This window comes from Arachis hypogaea, chromosome 5, assembly GCF_003086295.3.
Source record: "Arachis hypogaea cultivar Tifrunner chromosome 5, arahy.Tifrunner.gnm2.J5K5, whole genome shotgun sequence".
Classification (NCBI taxonomy): Eukaryota; Viridiplantae; Streptophyta; class Magnoliopsida; order Fabales; family Fabaceae; genus Arachis; species Arachis hypogaea.
The window spans coordinates 3,100,141-3,115,072 of record NC_092040.1 but is presented as its reverse complement, the minus strand read 5'-3'; the positions used below and the strand labels follow the sequence as shown (position 1 = coordinate 3,115,072).

At 35.5% G+C, this 14,932-nt stretch overlaps 2 protein-coding genes across 2 annotated transcripts; both read right to left on the bottom strand.

Moving 5' to 3' along the window:
- Positions 1 to 7,063: 7,063 nt before the first annotated feature.
- Positions 7,064 to 10,143, bottom strand: LOC112800207 (WAT1-related protein At3g45870-like). The gene is made up of 7 exons (XM_025842352.3): positions 9,811 to 10,143; positions 9,041 to 9,103; positions 8,830 to 8,946; positions 8,489 to 8,738; positions 7,839 to 7,994; positions 7,522 to 7,673; positions 7,064 to 7,404 (listed from the first exon to the last, which is right to left on the bottom strand). The coding sequence occupies exons 1-7, from the start codon at positions 10,014 to 10,016 to the stop codon at positions 7,260 to 7,262; spliced, it is 1,089 nt and encodes a 362-aa protein (XP_025698137.1). The 5' UTR covers positions 10,017 to 10,143; the 3' UTR covers positions 7,064 to 7,259.
- A 133-nt stretch (positions 10,144 to 10,276) lies between these two features.
- Positions 10,277 to 12,932, bottom strand: LOC112800208 (WAT1-related protein At4g19185-like). The gene is made up of 7 exons (XM_025842353.3): positions 12,565 to 12,932; positions 12,050 to 12,112; positions 11,828 to 11,944; positions 11,458 to 11,725; positions 11,066 to 11,221; positions 10,773 to 10,924; positions 10,277 to 10,625 (listed from the first exon to the last, which is right to left on the bottom strand). The coding sequence occupies exons 1-7, from the start codon at positions 12,753 to 12,755 to the stop codon at positions 10,490 to 10,492; spliced, it is 1,083 nt and encodes a 360-aa protein (XP_025698138.1). The 5' UTR covers positions 12,756 to 12,932; the 3' UTR covers positions 10,277 to 10,489.
- Between the last annotated feature and the right edge of the window lie 2,000 nt (positions 12,933 to 14,932).

Genomic DNA, 14,932 nt, shown 5'->3' with positions numbered 1-14,932 from the left:
TGATTATGTTTAACTTGATTTTTTTTTATCTTGATTTGACATGACTTTCTTGATTTTGCTTTTCCTCTCTTCCTTTTTGGTATTAGAATGAAAAAGTGAAACTCCCTTTTTTCTCTGTGCTTTACTCGAAGTGAACTTAGAGAAGCTTACGGTTGCTTTCCCTTGGGCTTGATTGGCATTGGGCTGGGTTGTGGTTTCAATTTCCATTCAGCAGCCTTGAGATCACTTTGCTTTTGCATTTGGACTGCACACTTTACATGCACCTGCATCACTAAGCCATTTCATCAAATCCCAATTGATCATTCTCTCAAAAGTCTTGTTGACTATTCAATCTTGCTAACAAAAAAAGGTTCAAGTATAAGTAGCTGAAATTAGACTTCTCAAGTTCTTATAAATTGAGTATACTTGATAAAATTTGGCTGGATTTTCCTTCAACTGGTGCGAGTGATTTTTGTCCTCTATGAGAGGAGCTTATGTGAGAGGGGGGACGTCCAGATCCCATGATCCTAGAGAAAGGAGAAGGGAAGGAGAATCATCGTTGAGAAACTTAAAAAGGTGAGGAAGACGGGAGAAGCGGAGGAATACTCTGGAGAGATGGCTCTGACACCTAGAGTGGAGGAATGGATGATGGAAACAGAGGTCGAGCATCAGAAACATGGAAGACAAGAGGCCCAAGTAGAAGAAAATAGCAACAAGGAACAAGAAAGCAGGGTCGGAGGAGTCCCCCACTCTTTTGCAGAAATTGTTAGAATGGGGAAGAACGCTGCCAATGAGGTGGGTGATCAAAATATAGAGAAAATGGCTACTGATGAAACTGTTGAAGAACCAGAGGATAGTGATGAGGATGAATCAGATATTATTGTCAAAAAAATGCCAAACGGCCTCTACAATCTAGTGATAGGGGAAGAAGTGAAAAGAGAACTCAGGAAGGAATGGTGGGACACACTCATTGTTAAATTGTTGGGGAGAAAAATTTCATTGTTGGCTATGAAGAGGAGATTAGAGGTGATGTGGGGGAAGAGGGGAAGCATTGACGTCATTGACCTCGGAAATGAGTTTTTCTTTGTCAAGTTCTATAATTCTGAAGATCTGGATTTTGCTTTAATGGAGGGGCCATGGAAAATTCTGGATCACTACCTCTCAGTAAGGTTGTGGAAACCAAATTTTAATCCAATGAATACTTCCATAGATAATATAGCAGCTTGGATTAGACTTCCAGGTTTGGCCATAGAGTACTACTGTAGACCTATTTTGGAAAAAATAGGAAACATTGTGGGAAGAACCATCAAGGTGGACACAAATACAGCAGAAATCACAAGGGGAAAATTTGCACGGTTATGTGTGGAGGTTGACCTACAACAGCCTCTAATCTCTCAATACCAGATTAACGGACAAACTCATGTAGTGGAAAATGAGGGCATTCATTTGGTATGCTTTAGGTGTGGAAGAGTGGGACATGACAAAGCCAACTGCAAGGAAGGAAAACAAGATCCCTCACCAGAGCAACAAATCCAGAAGGAAGGTCAAGCGACAAATACAGAGGTTGAAGAAGAGGATAGAAATGGAAATAAGAATATTGACAAGGGCAAAAAAGTGATAGAGGAACCTGCTGATGCCTTTGGCCCCTGGATGATAGTACAGAGGTCTACGCGTGGCAAAAAGACCACAAAACCAGGAGAAGGTACAAGTAGTGGAGGAGGTGGAAAAGAAAAGGAGAAGGAAAGAAAGATAGAGAGTGAGGGGCGACAGTCACGTTTTGCTGTACTAGCAGAGGAAGAACCTGAAAGGAATGAAGAAAGCAATCCTAAAGCGACGGCAGGAATCAGTAATGAACCACAATCAGAAAAAGACAAAGGTATGTCCTCAACTCCCTCTCATAAGAAGAATAATCTAGACCTTCCTAAGCCAGTTAACCCTACCCATATGTCCACAACCAGACCAAAAAGCCCAAACACACATGCCCACAAACAAGCCCAAATAGCTAATACTCCAGGAAAAAACACTGTCCAACACCAACAGATTAATAGTAATAACCCTGTTTCCCAACCAGAACACCAATTAGACAAAAACCCCCATGCCATGACCCAAACCTGCAACACACCAAACTCTTCCTCTGTCCAGCCCAATGACTTTATTTTGAACAACCTTGATCATCCTCCCCATTTTCAAGAAAATTGGATTGTATCCATTCAACTAAGCCAAGTACTCTCCTTAGCTATCCCTCAGACAGCTTTGGAGGATCCAGCCCAGAGTAAACCACCTGATCCACCTTTTAACTCACTACAAACTAGTGAATTGGTGGAAGCTATGTTAGTATATGAGAATGAAGAAGCTAATAAGGCAATTCAGCAAGGAGTTAATCCACTTCAGGTGGAAGATATGCAGTGCAATTAATGGTCCAGGACCACTTTTGTTTTCCCTTTGTGGTTAAAGTTTTTCCAACTGTCCTTAGTAGGAGTTCCTCCTTTAGCTTACTTTTACCATGATTATTGTTGCTTGGAACATTAGAGGTGTTGCAAATAAGGCTACAATTCGCACACTCAAAGAAATAAAGTCTCAACACAGACCTGATATTACTCTAATCTATGAGCCAAAATGTAGTGGAAATAAAGCTACAGAAGTGATAAAAGCTCTCGGTTTTAACTTTTCCTTTTTGGAAGAAGCGGATGGTTATGTAGGTGGAATCTGGGTGTTATGGGACAATCCAGCACTGACCATTAATATATTGGAGACACACCACCAATATGTTGCCATGGAGGTAAAGGACCCAAGCCACTCTCCTTGGAAGCTTACAACAGTCTATGCAAGTCCCCAAGAAGGAATTAGAAAAAACTTATGGGAAAACTTAAAAAGATTGGCTGATGCTACTACGGATGCTTGGATGGTCATAGGAGACTTTAATGAGATTGCAGAGGAATGAGAGAAGAAAGGTGGGGCGAGAGCCGACCAACATGCGTGCCGAAGATTTAAAAATTGGATACAAAGTTGTAACCTCTTAGACCTGGGATTTGTCGGATCAAAGTATACTTGGAAAGGTGGTCAAAGAGACGGCATGGAGAGAGTCTTCAAGCGCTTGGACAGGGGTCTAGCTAATGCTGAATGGCGAAGAAGATACATGAATGCTAGGGTGGACATCCTTCCGAGAGTCAATTCAGATCATCACCCTCTCCTTGTTAATCTTACCCCGGGTATGAGACTGTTGGGAGAAAGACCTTTTCGTTTTGAGGTCATGTGGAAAACACACCCATCTTTTAACGAGTTCATTGAGAAGACTTGGACAAATGACACCCCCCTCCCGAGAGCCCTGGAATCCCTCACTGAAGCTTTAAAGAGTTGGAATTTAGAAGTCTTTGGGAATGTTTTTAGGAAGAAAAGAACCATTTTGAACAGATTGGCGGGTATTCAAAAAGCCCCCACCTATGGAAGAAATCCTCACTTAGAAAAGCTGGAAAGAGATTTGTCAAGAGAACTCGATCAAATTTTAAACCAGGAGGAATTACTTTGGTTGCAAAAATCTCGGCAGCAATGGATTGTTGATGGAGACCGCAATATGAAGTTTTATCACACAAAAACAGCTATAAGGAGACGGAAGAACAGGATCTTAAAACTTAGAAGAGGGGATGGATCTTGGTGTGAGGAACAACAAGAACTCAAAGACATGGCAGTGAGCTTTTACTCTAGTCTTTATAAGGAAGAGTCCACAGACTACCTAAGTCTTGATCTGCCTATCTCTTACCCAGTCATGAAAGATGAACATAAAGCGGCCTTACTGAAGCAGCCAAATAATGAAGAAATCCACAAGGCTATTTTTCACATTGGGTCCCTAAAAGCTCCGGGAGAGGATGGATTCCCAGCCTACTTCTATAAGGAGAATTGGAGTATGGTGAAAGACTCTGTCTGTAGTTTTATTAAAAGAATTTGGGAAAATCCAGAAGAGATAAGAGAAATAAACCAAACCCTCATTACCCTCATACCCAAAATTGACCAACCTGAATTTATATCACAATTTCGACCCATTGCTCTTTGTAATGTGGTATATAAATGCATCTCTAAATTGTTGGTGGAGAGAATTAAGCCTACCTTACATGACCGTATTTCCCCTAATCAATCCAGTTTTGTCCCAGGAAGAGTCATTCATGATAATGTCATTATTGCAAAGGAAATGATTCATGATATGAAGCGTATGAAGGGTAAGAAAAAGTTCATGGCGATAAAAATCGATTTTGCTAAAGCTTATGATTGCTTGAGATGGAGCTTTGTGGATGAATGCATAGCTGAATTTGGAATTGGAGGTGTGGCCAGACGACTCATAAAAGAGTGTATCAATTCGGTGACTTATAAAATTCTGTGGAATGGAGGAAAAACTGATATAATCACTCCTACTCGGGGACTCAGGCAAGGCGACCCCCTCTCGCCATACTTGTTTGTAATAGCTATGGATAAACTATCACACTTTATAGAGGACCTGGTAGATAAAGGCGATTGGAAACCTATGAGGGCAGGGAGAGAAGGACCATTTATCTCCCACCTTCTATTTGCGGATGATTTAATCCTTTTTTCACAAGCTTCTGTTGACCAAATTGAAGGCATCTTGAGGGCTCTTAACAGATTTGGACAAGTTTCTGGCTTAAAAATTAATGCAGAAAAAACCGCTATTGTTTTTTCTAAGAATGTTGAAGAGAGGCTTAGGAACCAGATCAGCAATATCAGTGGATTCCAAGAACAGTCCAATCTTGGCAAATACTTAGGAGCTATGATTAGTGATAACAGGAAGAAGAAGGACAACTTTAAAACTACTCTTGATAGAGTAAAGAACAAGCTAGGAGGATGGAAGATGAATTGTTTATCGATGGCAGGGAGGATAACTCTGGCCAAGGCAGTCATCAGTCCCATTCTCAATTATGATATGATGCATACCCAAGTCCCGAAAGGTATTTGCAAAGAGGTTGAAAGGATACAGCGAAGTTTTATCTGGGGGGATGGTAGAGAGAGCAGGAAGGTTCACGCTATAAGCTGGGAGACGATATGCAAGCCAATTAAAGAGGGTGGTCTCGGTTTTCGGAAGCTAAGTAAAATGAATGAGGCTTTTTTACAAAAGATCATTTGGAGATTAGTTATGGAAAAAGAAAGCTTATGGGCGCAAGTAATGCTCAGTAAATATGGGAGAGGACAAGACCTGAGACAAAATATCCTCAGCAAGCAATCAGACTCTGATCTGTGGAGAAGTTTAGCAAAAGTTTGGGGCTTTTTTAAAGATAACATTGAGTTTTCCATTGGAAATCGTAGGAGAATTCGGCTGTGGATTGACCCCTGGCTTAAGAACGAAGGTAGTTTAATCCAAAAAGCTATCATACCAATAGAAGAGGAAAACATGGAAATCACTCTCACAGAAGCTACTGACCTAAATGGAGGATGGGATTTTAACTTACTCAGAAGATATCTTCCAGATAACATCATCTATAAAATTCAGGCCATACATCCCCCTTGGGATAACCTTAAAGAAGACAAAATTCTATGGAGTTTGACACCAACAGGAGAATTCAGCATAGCAAGTACATATAGAAAAATCAGCCAGCAGACAGATACACAGGACCGCATATGGGAAGTTTTATGGGGATGGAAAGGGCCCCAGAAAATAAAAATCTTTATGTGGCTAACCTTGCATAGGAAATTGATGACAGGTGCGAGAAGAAGGAAACTATTTAGTACAGGAGATGAATGTCATCGTTGCAACAGTCTGACGGAAGTTTAAAGCCATGTCCTGCGAGATTGTCCTGTTGCTTCAAGTATATGGACTCAATTAATTAATCCCTGTAAAATTCAAAACTTCTTTAGAGCTCCCTTCGATGCTTGGCTCCGGTGGAATTTAACAACAGAGCTAGGAAAGAATAACCAAACTCCATGGATAACAAAATTCTCAGTTACCTACTGGTGGCTATGGAGGTGGCGTAACTGTGAAATCTTCTCTCCTCCCTTCAGACGGCCGATAGACACTATAGCAACTATTTTCCAGACAACAAATTCCATAAATGAAGCTTTCAAAAAAGAGGAGCTATTCTGTCAAAAGAAAAGAAGAGTGGAGATTGAAGTAGCGTGGAAACCCCCTGTTGAAGGCTGGATAAAATTCAATTCTGATGGGGTGTCCAACGAAAAAGGTTCAGGATGTGGTGGACTGGCAAGGGACCATTGGGGGAGATGGGTTGCCGGCTTCATGGCTAATTTAGGGACTTGTTCTGCCTTTCAAGCTGAATTGTGGGGAGTATGCTATGCTTTGAAGACTGCCTGGGATTTGGAGTTCAAAAGAGTGGAACTTGAAGTAGACGCAAGGGCTGTATATGAAGCAATTACGAAAGGAAGGAGACTGAATCAACACCCAAACAACTTAATCAGGAGTATCAATATTTGGTTGAAAAAACAATGGAGTGTTGAAATCAGACATACCTACAGGGAGGGTAACCAGGCTGCAGACTGGCTGGCAAAAAAAAGTGTGAAGGAGAGAGGTACAGGGTATTGCTTCATTGACTCCCCTTTTGTGGATTTGAGATCCATCTTAGATGCTGACATGAAAGGGGCCTCCTTACCCCGTTGTGTTATTAATTTGTAACTGTTTGTTTTCTTTTTGGGGCCTTTAGCCCCTTTTGCCTACCAAAAAAAAAAATCAAATCCCAATTGAACTTGCCAATGAGCCATAGCTCACATGGCATTCTGCCCTCTCCCCATCTCAAAAAGGTATCGGGTTCAAGTCCTACCAGCTACAACCGAAAAAAAAAAAATGGTAAGTAATGGTAAGTATGTGAGGAATGTGTGGGTGTGTATTGTGTACCTAAAATTGAGGGTTGTGCAGTCCACCAACCAAAAAAAAAATCCCAATTGAACTTTTAACCCAAATAATACTATGTTTGTCGTCACCAAAATATTATTATTTGTTTACTAAACTCAACATTTTTAATTTATTACACGCCAACTTTCATTGGATGTCCATACAAGGTTGTGTCCTTATCAAAAATACCAATAGACAATTCTATCAATAACTTCCATCAATAACTACAAAAATAGAAAAATATAGAAAATGTGTATGTATAGCATTATAGATATAGTAGACATATATGTTTATTCTATTCAATTTCATTCTTAAGTAAAGAATAATATAGAGTAAGAGATATGATGTGAAACATATAAGCAGAAATGAAACTTTATAATTAAGTTCCTAAGCTAATAATTTAAGGGAAGCATTAGAGGACTATGAAATAATGAGCCTTTTAACACACAGTCTTTTCATGAATAAGTGGCTCAGAAACACAAGATTCACAAGGAAGATTTTCAGCAGCATCTGCCTGCTTTTCTTTGTAAGATCCCCAAGTAACAATATATAGGCCAACAATGATAAAAGTTCCTCCCAGGATGCTGTTGTCATGCACCAAAACATAAAATAAAATTAAAAAAAAGATTAGTGAGAAACTTTAAAGTAAAATATAATTTCAGAATGCATCAATAACTGGAAGCAATACATAGCAGCAATACCTTCCCAAGTAAACAGGACTTCCAAGGAAAATTAGGGACAGCAGGGTAGCGAATGCAGGTTGAAGGGAGTTATATAAGGAAACCATAGTTGGCCCCAAAATCTTGTTGGACCATGTTATGAGTCCATAACCAAGAGCAGATGCAATAATTCCCTAAAGGGTGAAAAAAAAAGAAATAATTTGTCATAAACTATATGTTGAAAAACCAGAATAATCTATTACTCCCTCCATTATAAGTCATTTTAACCTTTTTTGTTTCATTTGTAAATCAATATATTCGGATGCAATTTTAGAGACTAAAAATTTTTAGTGACTCACAGCATAAAGAACAGCAAGTATTTCTGACTGTGTCAAAGTCCAGTCAGTTATCCCGTCTGTCATGAAAATCGATACTATCACCATTAATACAGTTCCAAAGAAGTAGGAATATGCTGTGAGGGACAGGTTTGTGGGGTACTTTTTCAACAATTTTGCCTGAAAATATAAGTCATAGAAATAAATTAGAAGTGACAACTACTTTCCATGTAGCAGAACCTACCACCAAATATTGAAGTATGTAAGTTAATGAATTTGATAAGCCCTCAAACTAGAAGCAGATAATTTATAATTATATTTAGAATCATAGTCCAAAATATGAATCCTATTATCAATGACATAAAAAGACTTGTTTGAATTTGAATACTATACCTATCCAAAGTTCTCAGTGTTTTTCATCTGAATCATAAGAGATGTGATAAGAACTTGGAGTGCTGATACATGACAAAGCATTACAAAGTTGCATTCTCAATAACTTGGACATGTAAGAGTTTGGCTCATGGTGGTGGTGGCTAATACTGGCAATGTCAGATTACATTAATTTTTCGATGTATCAAAAACGTTAACACAACATTGATTGCCGATCACTGATTATTACCTTTTACCTTAATGCTATAAATATATTTAACACTACATAACAAAAGGATACAAACCTGAATTGATAGATAACCTGCCATGCACATGCAATTCCCTATTATGCAGATAACCCCAAGTTGGAATTGGTCGAATCCTACATCCTTCAACCCAGATGGATTCTGTGATACATGCTCCATTCCTGTTTCAGGATTTCCTATAACAACTGGACCGGGATACAACACCATTGATATGGCTCCAGAGACACAGATAATAGTTCCTCCAACCTTTGCCACACCTTCATATCTTAGCAAGTTCACTTTCTCTGTGCTGCATCAATAAGTTAAGGTATCTAAAATATAAAAATGATATGCCAACACACAGAAATAGGAATCCATAAGAGTGAAAGTGTGAAATTGACCCCATGATTGCAGAAAACATAAATGTTAAGACTGGAATGGCTGGCTGAGTGGCAGCTGCATATGTTGGATTGGTCAAGTTTAGACCAATAAGAAACAAAAGCTGGTTGCCAAATATCCTGATCAAGATTCAAGAAGCAAGAATTCTGTATGTATTAATATAACAAAAGTTATTAATTATATAAACTGAAATGAGTAAATGAAGAAGCTCACCCAAGTAATCCAAGCAAGAAGAATGACATGAGTAGGTGCTTAGTAACGGGCGGTCGCGCCTGCCTATAGACAACATGGTAAGGTGAGGATACCACATATTACAAATGAAGTGAAGATAAAGTTTGAGCTCTAAAGTTTGAAAATGTGTAGGACTGTTAAATTTGCAAAGAAAGCAAGTATTATACATTTCTAGTATAGTACACATTTTAGATTATTACTCTTGTTTCTCAGTTCCTGTTATCTCATTATTTCTTATTTTTCATCCCAAGACAGTTACCAATTACAACTATATCTACAACTAACACAGCTCCTGCTACTATTCACAATCAAAAGGCCTAATCTACCAAATGAAGTCAATGATAAGAGTAAAGAAAAATGCTGAAGCCACAAAGTTGCAACACTGGCCCAGTTACAAATTGTAACAATCAGCAGCAGCAGCAGAACCCTTTGTCCTTTATCCCTTAAATATTTCCTTCTATCCTCGAACTTTGTAGAAATATTTTCTGTTAAGAGGTTTGCAGAAATAGGATTTTGTATGGATTTTGTAGATTTTTTTAACAAGAAGATGTTGATATATAACAGCTTTTTGTAATCATTGAAAATCAGAATACACACTCTTCATTATTTCATTAGTCTTATCTTTTTCTTTAAACAGTCATATATAGTGTTAAGTCAACAATAAGAAGGAAAGCATATAGTTAGTTAGCTCTTTTTAATATAATTAATGGTTGAAACAAGTGGGATAAATAAGAGCATAGATAGTTACATACCTCTCTAGGAAATAAGCAAAAGGAGAAAGGACGAAAAAGCCAATGAGAACTCTGTAGACACAGAAGACTAGTTGGTTGACTCCATCATTGAGTGCAACTTTTGTGATGACAGGGTATGCTCCATAGATTAGGGGCACCATTGACATGGTCAACTGTGCCTTCCATGTCTCACCACCCCTCACAGATCCTGAAGCACCATTTTCCATATCACACCACTGTAATTTCCACACAATCAATCACACACAAAATGGGGAAAATGGTTGTCAAGAAGGAAGGGAAGTTTTTGTCTTTTAGGCATTTAGCTCAGTGGGTGCTACTAGATCTTGGTGTTTGATTAAGCTAGTATTGTCTTCTATCAGCAATTAAATATTATTTTTTAACTTGTCTCAATCAGCATAGTTGGCTAGCACAGGTTAGTTAGTGACTTAGTGATAACTCTAGTTAGTTTGTAAGTAACTCAGGTTAGTTTTGTGTTGATTTAATATGACATTTCACATAGATAAAATCAAATATACAGAAATTAATTTCAATACACAATGAAAATCAATGTGTTGCTATCCAATTCTATTACAATCATAGCATAATCAAATACACAAAAATTGCATAATTCAATTCCTTAAGCCAAAGACTTATGAGAAACATTGAAGGGTCCCGGAGTAACAGACTTCTAAAATGTTGGCTATTTCTGAATCAGTGGCTCTGAAACACAAAATTCATAGGGAATAACTCCATCATTCGCTTCTGTCTGTCTTTCTCTGTATGATCCCCAAGTAACAATGTATAGGCCAGCGATGATAAATGTTCCTCCCAAGATACTGTTGTCATGCACCAAAAAATAAGACTGATAAGAAACTTTCAAAATAATAAGATATAATTTGAGGATGCCACTTCTAGATGCCATAGCTCATAGAACAAAATGCATCAGTAAGTGGAAGGAAGCTATTAGGACTTAAGAGCAATACCTTCCCAGGTAGACAGCACTTCCAAGAAAAATTAGGGAAAGGATAGTAGCACATGCAGGTTGAAGGGAGATATATAGGGAAACCATGGTTGGTCCCAAGATCTTACTGCTCCATGTAATAAGTGCATAACCAAGGGCAGATGCAAGAACTCCCTGGAACAAAGAAAAAGGGGAAATATTAGCTTCATAAACATGGCTTACGGATGTAAATGGACCAGAAGATGATCAGCATTAAGCAATAACAAACAAGGGCTCATGAGGATGGAGATTGATTTAAAAGATTCAGACACTCACAGAATAAATAACAGCAAGAATTTCGGACCCCGTTAGAGCCCAGTCAGTAATCCCATTAGTCATAAACATTGATACTATCACCATTAATACAGTTCCAAAGAAGTAGGAATATGCTGTGAGAGATATATTTGTGGGGTACTTTCTCAATAGCGGTGCCTGAAAAGAGATCGAAACAAATTGGTTCAAACTGGAAGCAAGGAAATGAATATACTTCCTCCACTCAAATAAATGTCTCCTTTGACAAATTAGTACATCTAAAATCATGTATCAGATATAGTTATATCTAGATAAAACAATCTTTTGATGTATTGATTTGTCTCAGGTGACATTTAATTTGAAATGGATGGAGTGATTAAAAGTCATTTAATGGATACAAAAAAAGGATTAGATACCTGAATGGCTAGATAAGCACCCATGCACATGCAGTTACCTATTAAGCACATAACACCAAGACTGAATTGATCAAATCCTATATGTTGCAAACCATCAATTAACCATCCAGATGGCTCAGTTTGAGATGCACTTTTCATTACTATTTCTTCATTTCCTATCACAACTGGACCGCGATAGAACACCATCAACAAGGCACCAAAGACACAGATAATAGTCCCTCCAACCTTTGCCCACCCTTCATATCTTAGCAAGTTCACTTTTTCTACCCTGCATAAATAAGTTAAGGCATGCTTTACTGTGTTTCAAACATTATATTGTATGAAAACTCAGAGATTTAGAAATCAAAAAGAGTGAAAGTGTGAAGCTGACCCCATTATTGCAGAAAACAGAAATGTAAAGACAGGAATGGCTGGCTGTGTGGCAGCAGCATATGTTGCATTGGTATACTTTAAACCAATAAGAAACAGAAGCTGGTTGGCAAATATCCTGAACAATATTCAAGAAGCAAACATTATTTATGTATTAATAAAACAATATAGTTCTTACATTACTGAAAAATTAGGAAATAAGTGAGTATATGAAGAAGCTCACCCAAGTGATCCAAGCAAGAAGAATGACATTAATAGCTTCTTAGTAATGGGTGGTCGCATATGCCTATAGACAACATGGTAAGATAAGGATATCAAACATTATGATAAATTGAAAAAATACCATCATAATAAGGGGACAAAATAGTATAGACTATACTTAAAGTTTCACTTCTATACTCTTGATGTTAAGGACTGTAAACTTAAATGTGCAAAGAAATTACATTTCCAGAATTTCCAGAACCATTAGCAACATCAATCACACACAAACATAGTACATATATACAATCAGGTTCTTTATGATAATTATTATTAAATGCCTCAAATCAATTTCCAAAAAAAGTAAGCACATTTGATTTCAGTTAAATGGAAAGCATGTTCTATATATTAACAAACAAACAAACAAAAAAGATTTAAAAATAAAAAAGACGGAATCCGTACAACTATGATAGCGATGACTCCAATAATTGCACCTATCCATTTACAAGTAATGGAGAAAGTGAAGAGAAATACACATACTTTTCATGGAAATAAGCAACAGGAGCAAGAACAGAAAGGGCAATGAGATCCCTGAAGACACAGAAGACAAGCTGGTTGACACCATCATTGAGTGCCACTTTGGTGACAACATTGTAACCTCCATAGATTAGGGGTGCCATTAACATGGCCAACTGTGTCTTCCATATAATTGATCCTGAACCAGTTGCCATCTCACAAACACTTGAACTGCAAAATGGGGTTGCTAGAAATGAAAGAAAGTTTTCAACTTTAACTTCGGTGCTACTTGTCTTGGTTCTGGTATCTTTTGAATCTAATTTTGCATTCAAGCAATGATGATGTTGACTTCAATATTTTGAAGACAAGGCTGCTGTTCCCTTGTCCAGACACTTGCACAAGTTGCTATCATGACAATCACTAAATACACGTGTTTTTTTATTACAATAAAAAAACATGGATTTAGTTTTAGTTTACTGTCAAATTAAGATAGTTTTAGCGACAAACTCTCGAATAGATTTATGATTCGCGATAAATTAATCTTTGATTTGTCAAAGTAAAAGATATTATAAGAAAAAAAATTAGACATAAATTTAGTTAGTTATATAATGTCAACAAAAATAATTAGTTTATGTAAACGATTGTGTAAAATAATAATTATGGCAGGAAAAAATGATGAATGCATTTTTAAAAAATATTAATTTGACAAAAATAATTAAATATGAGATATATATTTTTAAAATTTTGATGGATTAAATTTGGATGTCATTTTTTTTTAACCATACTTAGAAGAATGTGAGATTTCTATTCGTAAAATTAGGTGACATTTATTAAGTAAATCTCTCTACAATTTTATTTTTACATTAATAATTACAAATTTTAAAAAGAAAATGGAAAAAGGATGAATTTTATCCCCATTTTTATACATCTTTACAATAATTATTTAAATATTTCTGTAAGAAATTAAACCAAATACACAAACTACTTGTCAGTACAAAAAATAGTTTGTGTTATTTTTATCAAACTAATAATATTTAAAAAAAATATTATTTACATCTTGAAATTACTTTTTGTGTGCCAAAATTTTATGTATGCAATTTTGGTAATTTGGTTCTTCTTCTAAATATATTATTTGAACAAAGCAATGAATTATTGAATTTTTTTTTTGTCTTGTGAATTATTGATACTTTGAAGTGCCCGTTTGTTAATCGAATTTTTTATTTTTAATATTGGAGTAGTAATAGTATTTTTTTAAAATATGAATTATTGTGGTGTTATTTTTAAATATAAAAGTGTTTAATTAGAAAAGTAAAAATTGGACCGTTCAATTTAGTAAAAGTACAGAAATTAAACCTTCTGATTTTTAAAGATATACAAATTGAATTGTCTGATTTGTAAAACGTACACAAATCGAACCGTCTAATTTGTGTTTAAAAAAATTAAAAAATTTAAAATATATAAATCGAACTTTTTAATTTATATATTTTTTATCATTTTAAAAATACTAAAAATTATGATGTTAAAATATATTACTACTTTGCTGACAAAACAAAATAACCTTGTTAATCCCACAAATCACAAATGTGGTGGAGAAAGGAATCTTATTGGTTTTAGACTTTCTACTTTCTAATTCCTAGGTCAGTTTCAAAAATAATTGATACTGATAAGTGATAAAGACCACAGACACATATTATAATATTTTATTTTCTGAAAATGCAGATTGACCCAGGTAGTTGGTGGTGTTTGTTGAATTTTGTGATGGTCGAAGTTCCACGTGTGTGATATAATAGATATTAGTCATGGGTGAATTCTATGATATTTTTTTATTGTGGTATTTAAATTTTTTAATTTATTTTTAAAAGTAAATAATAAAATATTTAAAATAAAAATAAAATATTTAAAATTTATTATATTATTTATTTGTCTTTTTTTAATAAATTAGGCATAATGTAACATTATAATATTTACTTTAGTTATGAGTCATAACTTAATAAAAATTAATAATTAAATTAATTTTTAAAAGATGATATATTTTTAATTTATTCCTACAAAAATTTTTCAATTAAATTAATCCATTAAAAATTAAAATTTATCTAATTTGTATTTTAAAGATACATATTAAGATGATAAATTAAAATATTTTTTTAAAATACAAAAAATTTAAATTTTCAATGCATTTGTTTTTCATTTATTAAATGAAAATATTTAAAATATTTTATTAATAGTAGTTTTATTAAGGATACATGTTAGCTAAACACTAAAAATTAATTATATTTGTCCTTTAATCACTCTATTCATAATTTTCATCAATAATTAATCTTTGTAAAACATTAATTGACAACATATATGATATGTGACATGTTTAATTAAATATTTACCAAATATATTTGTG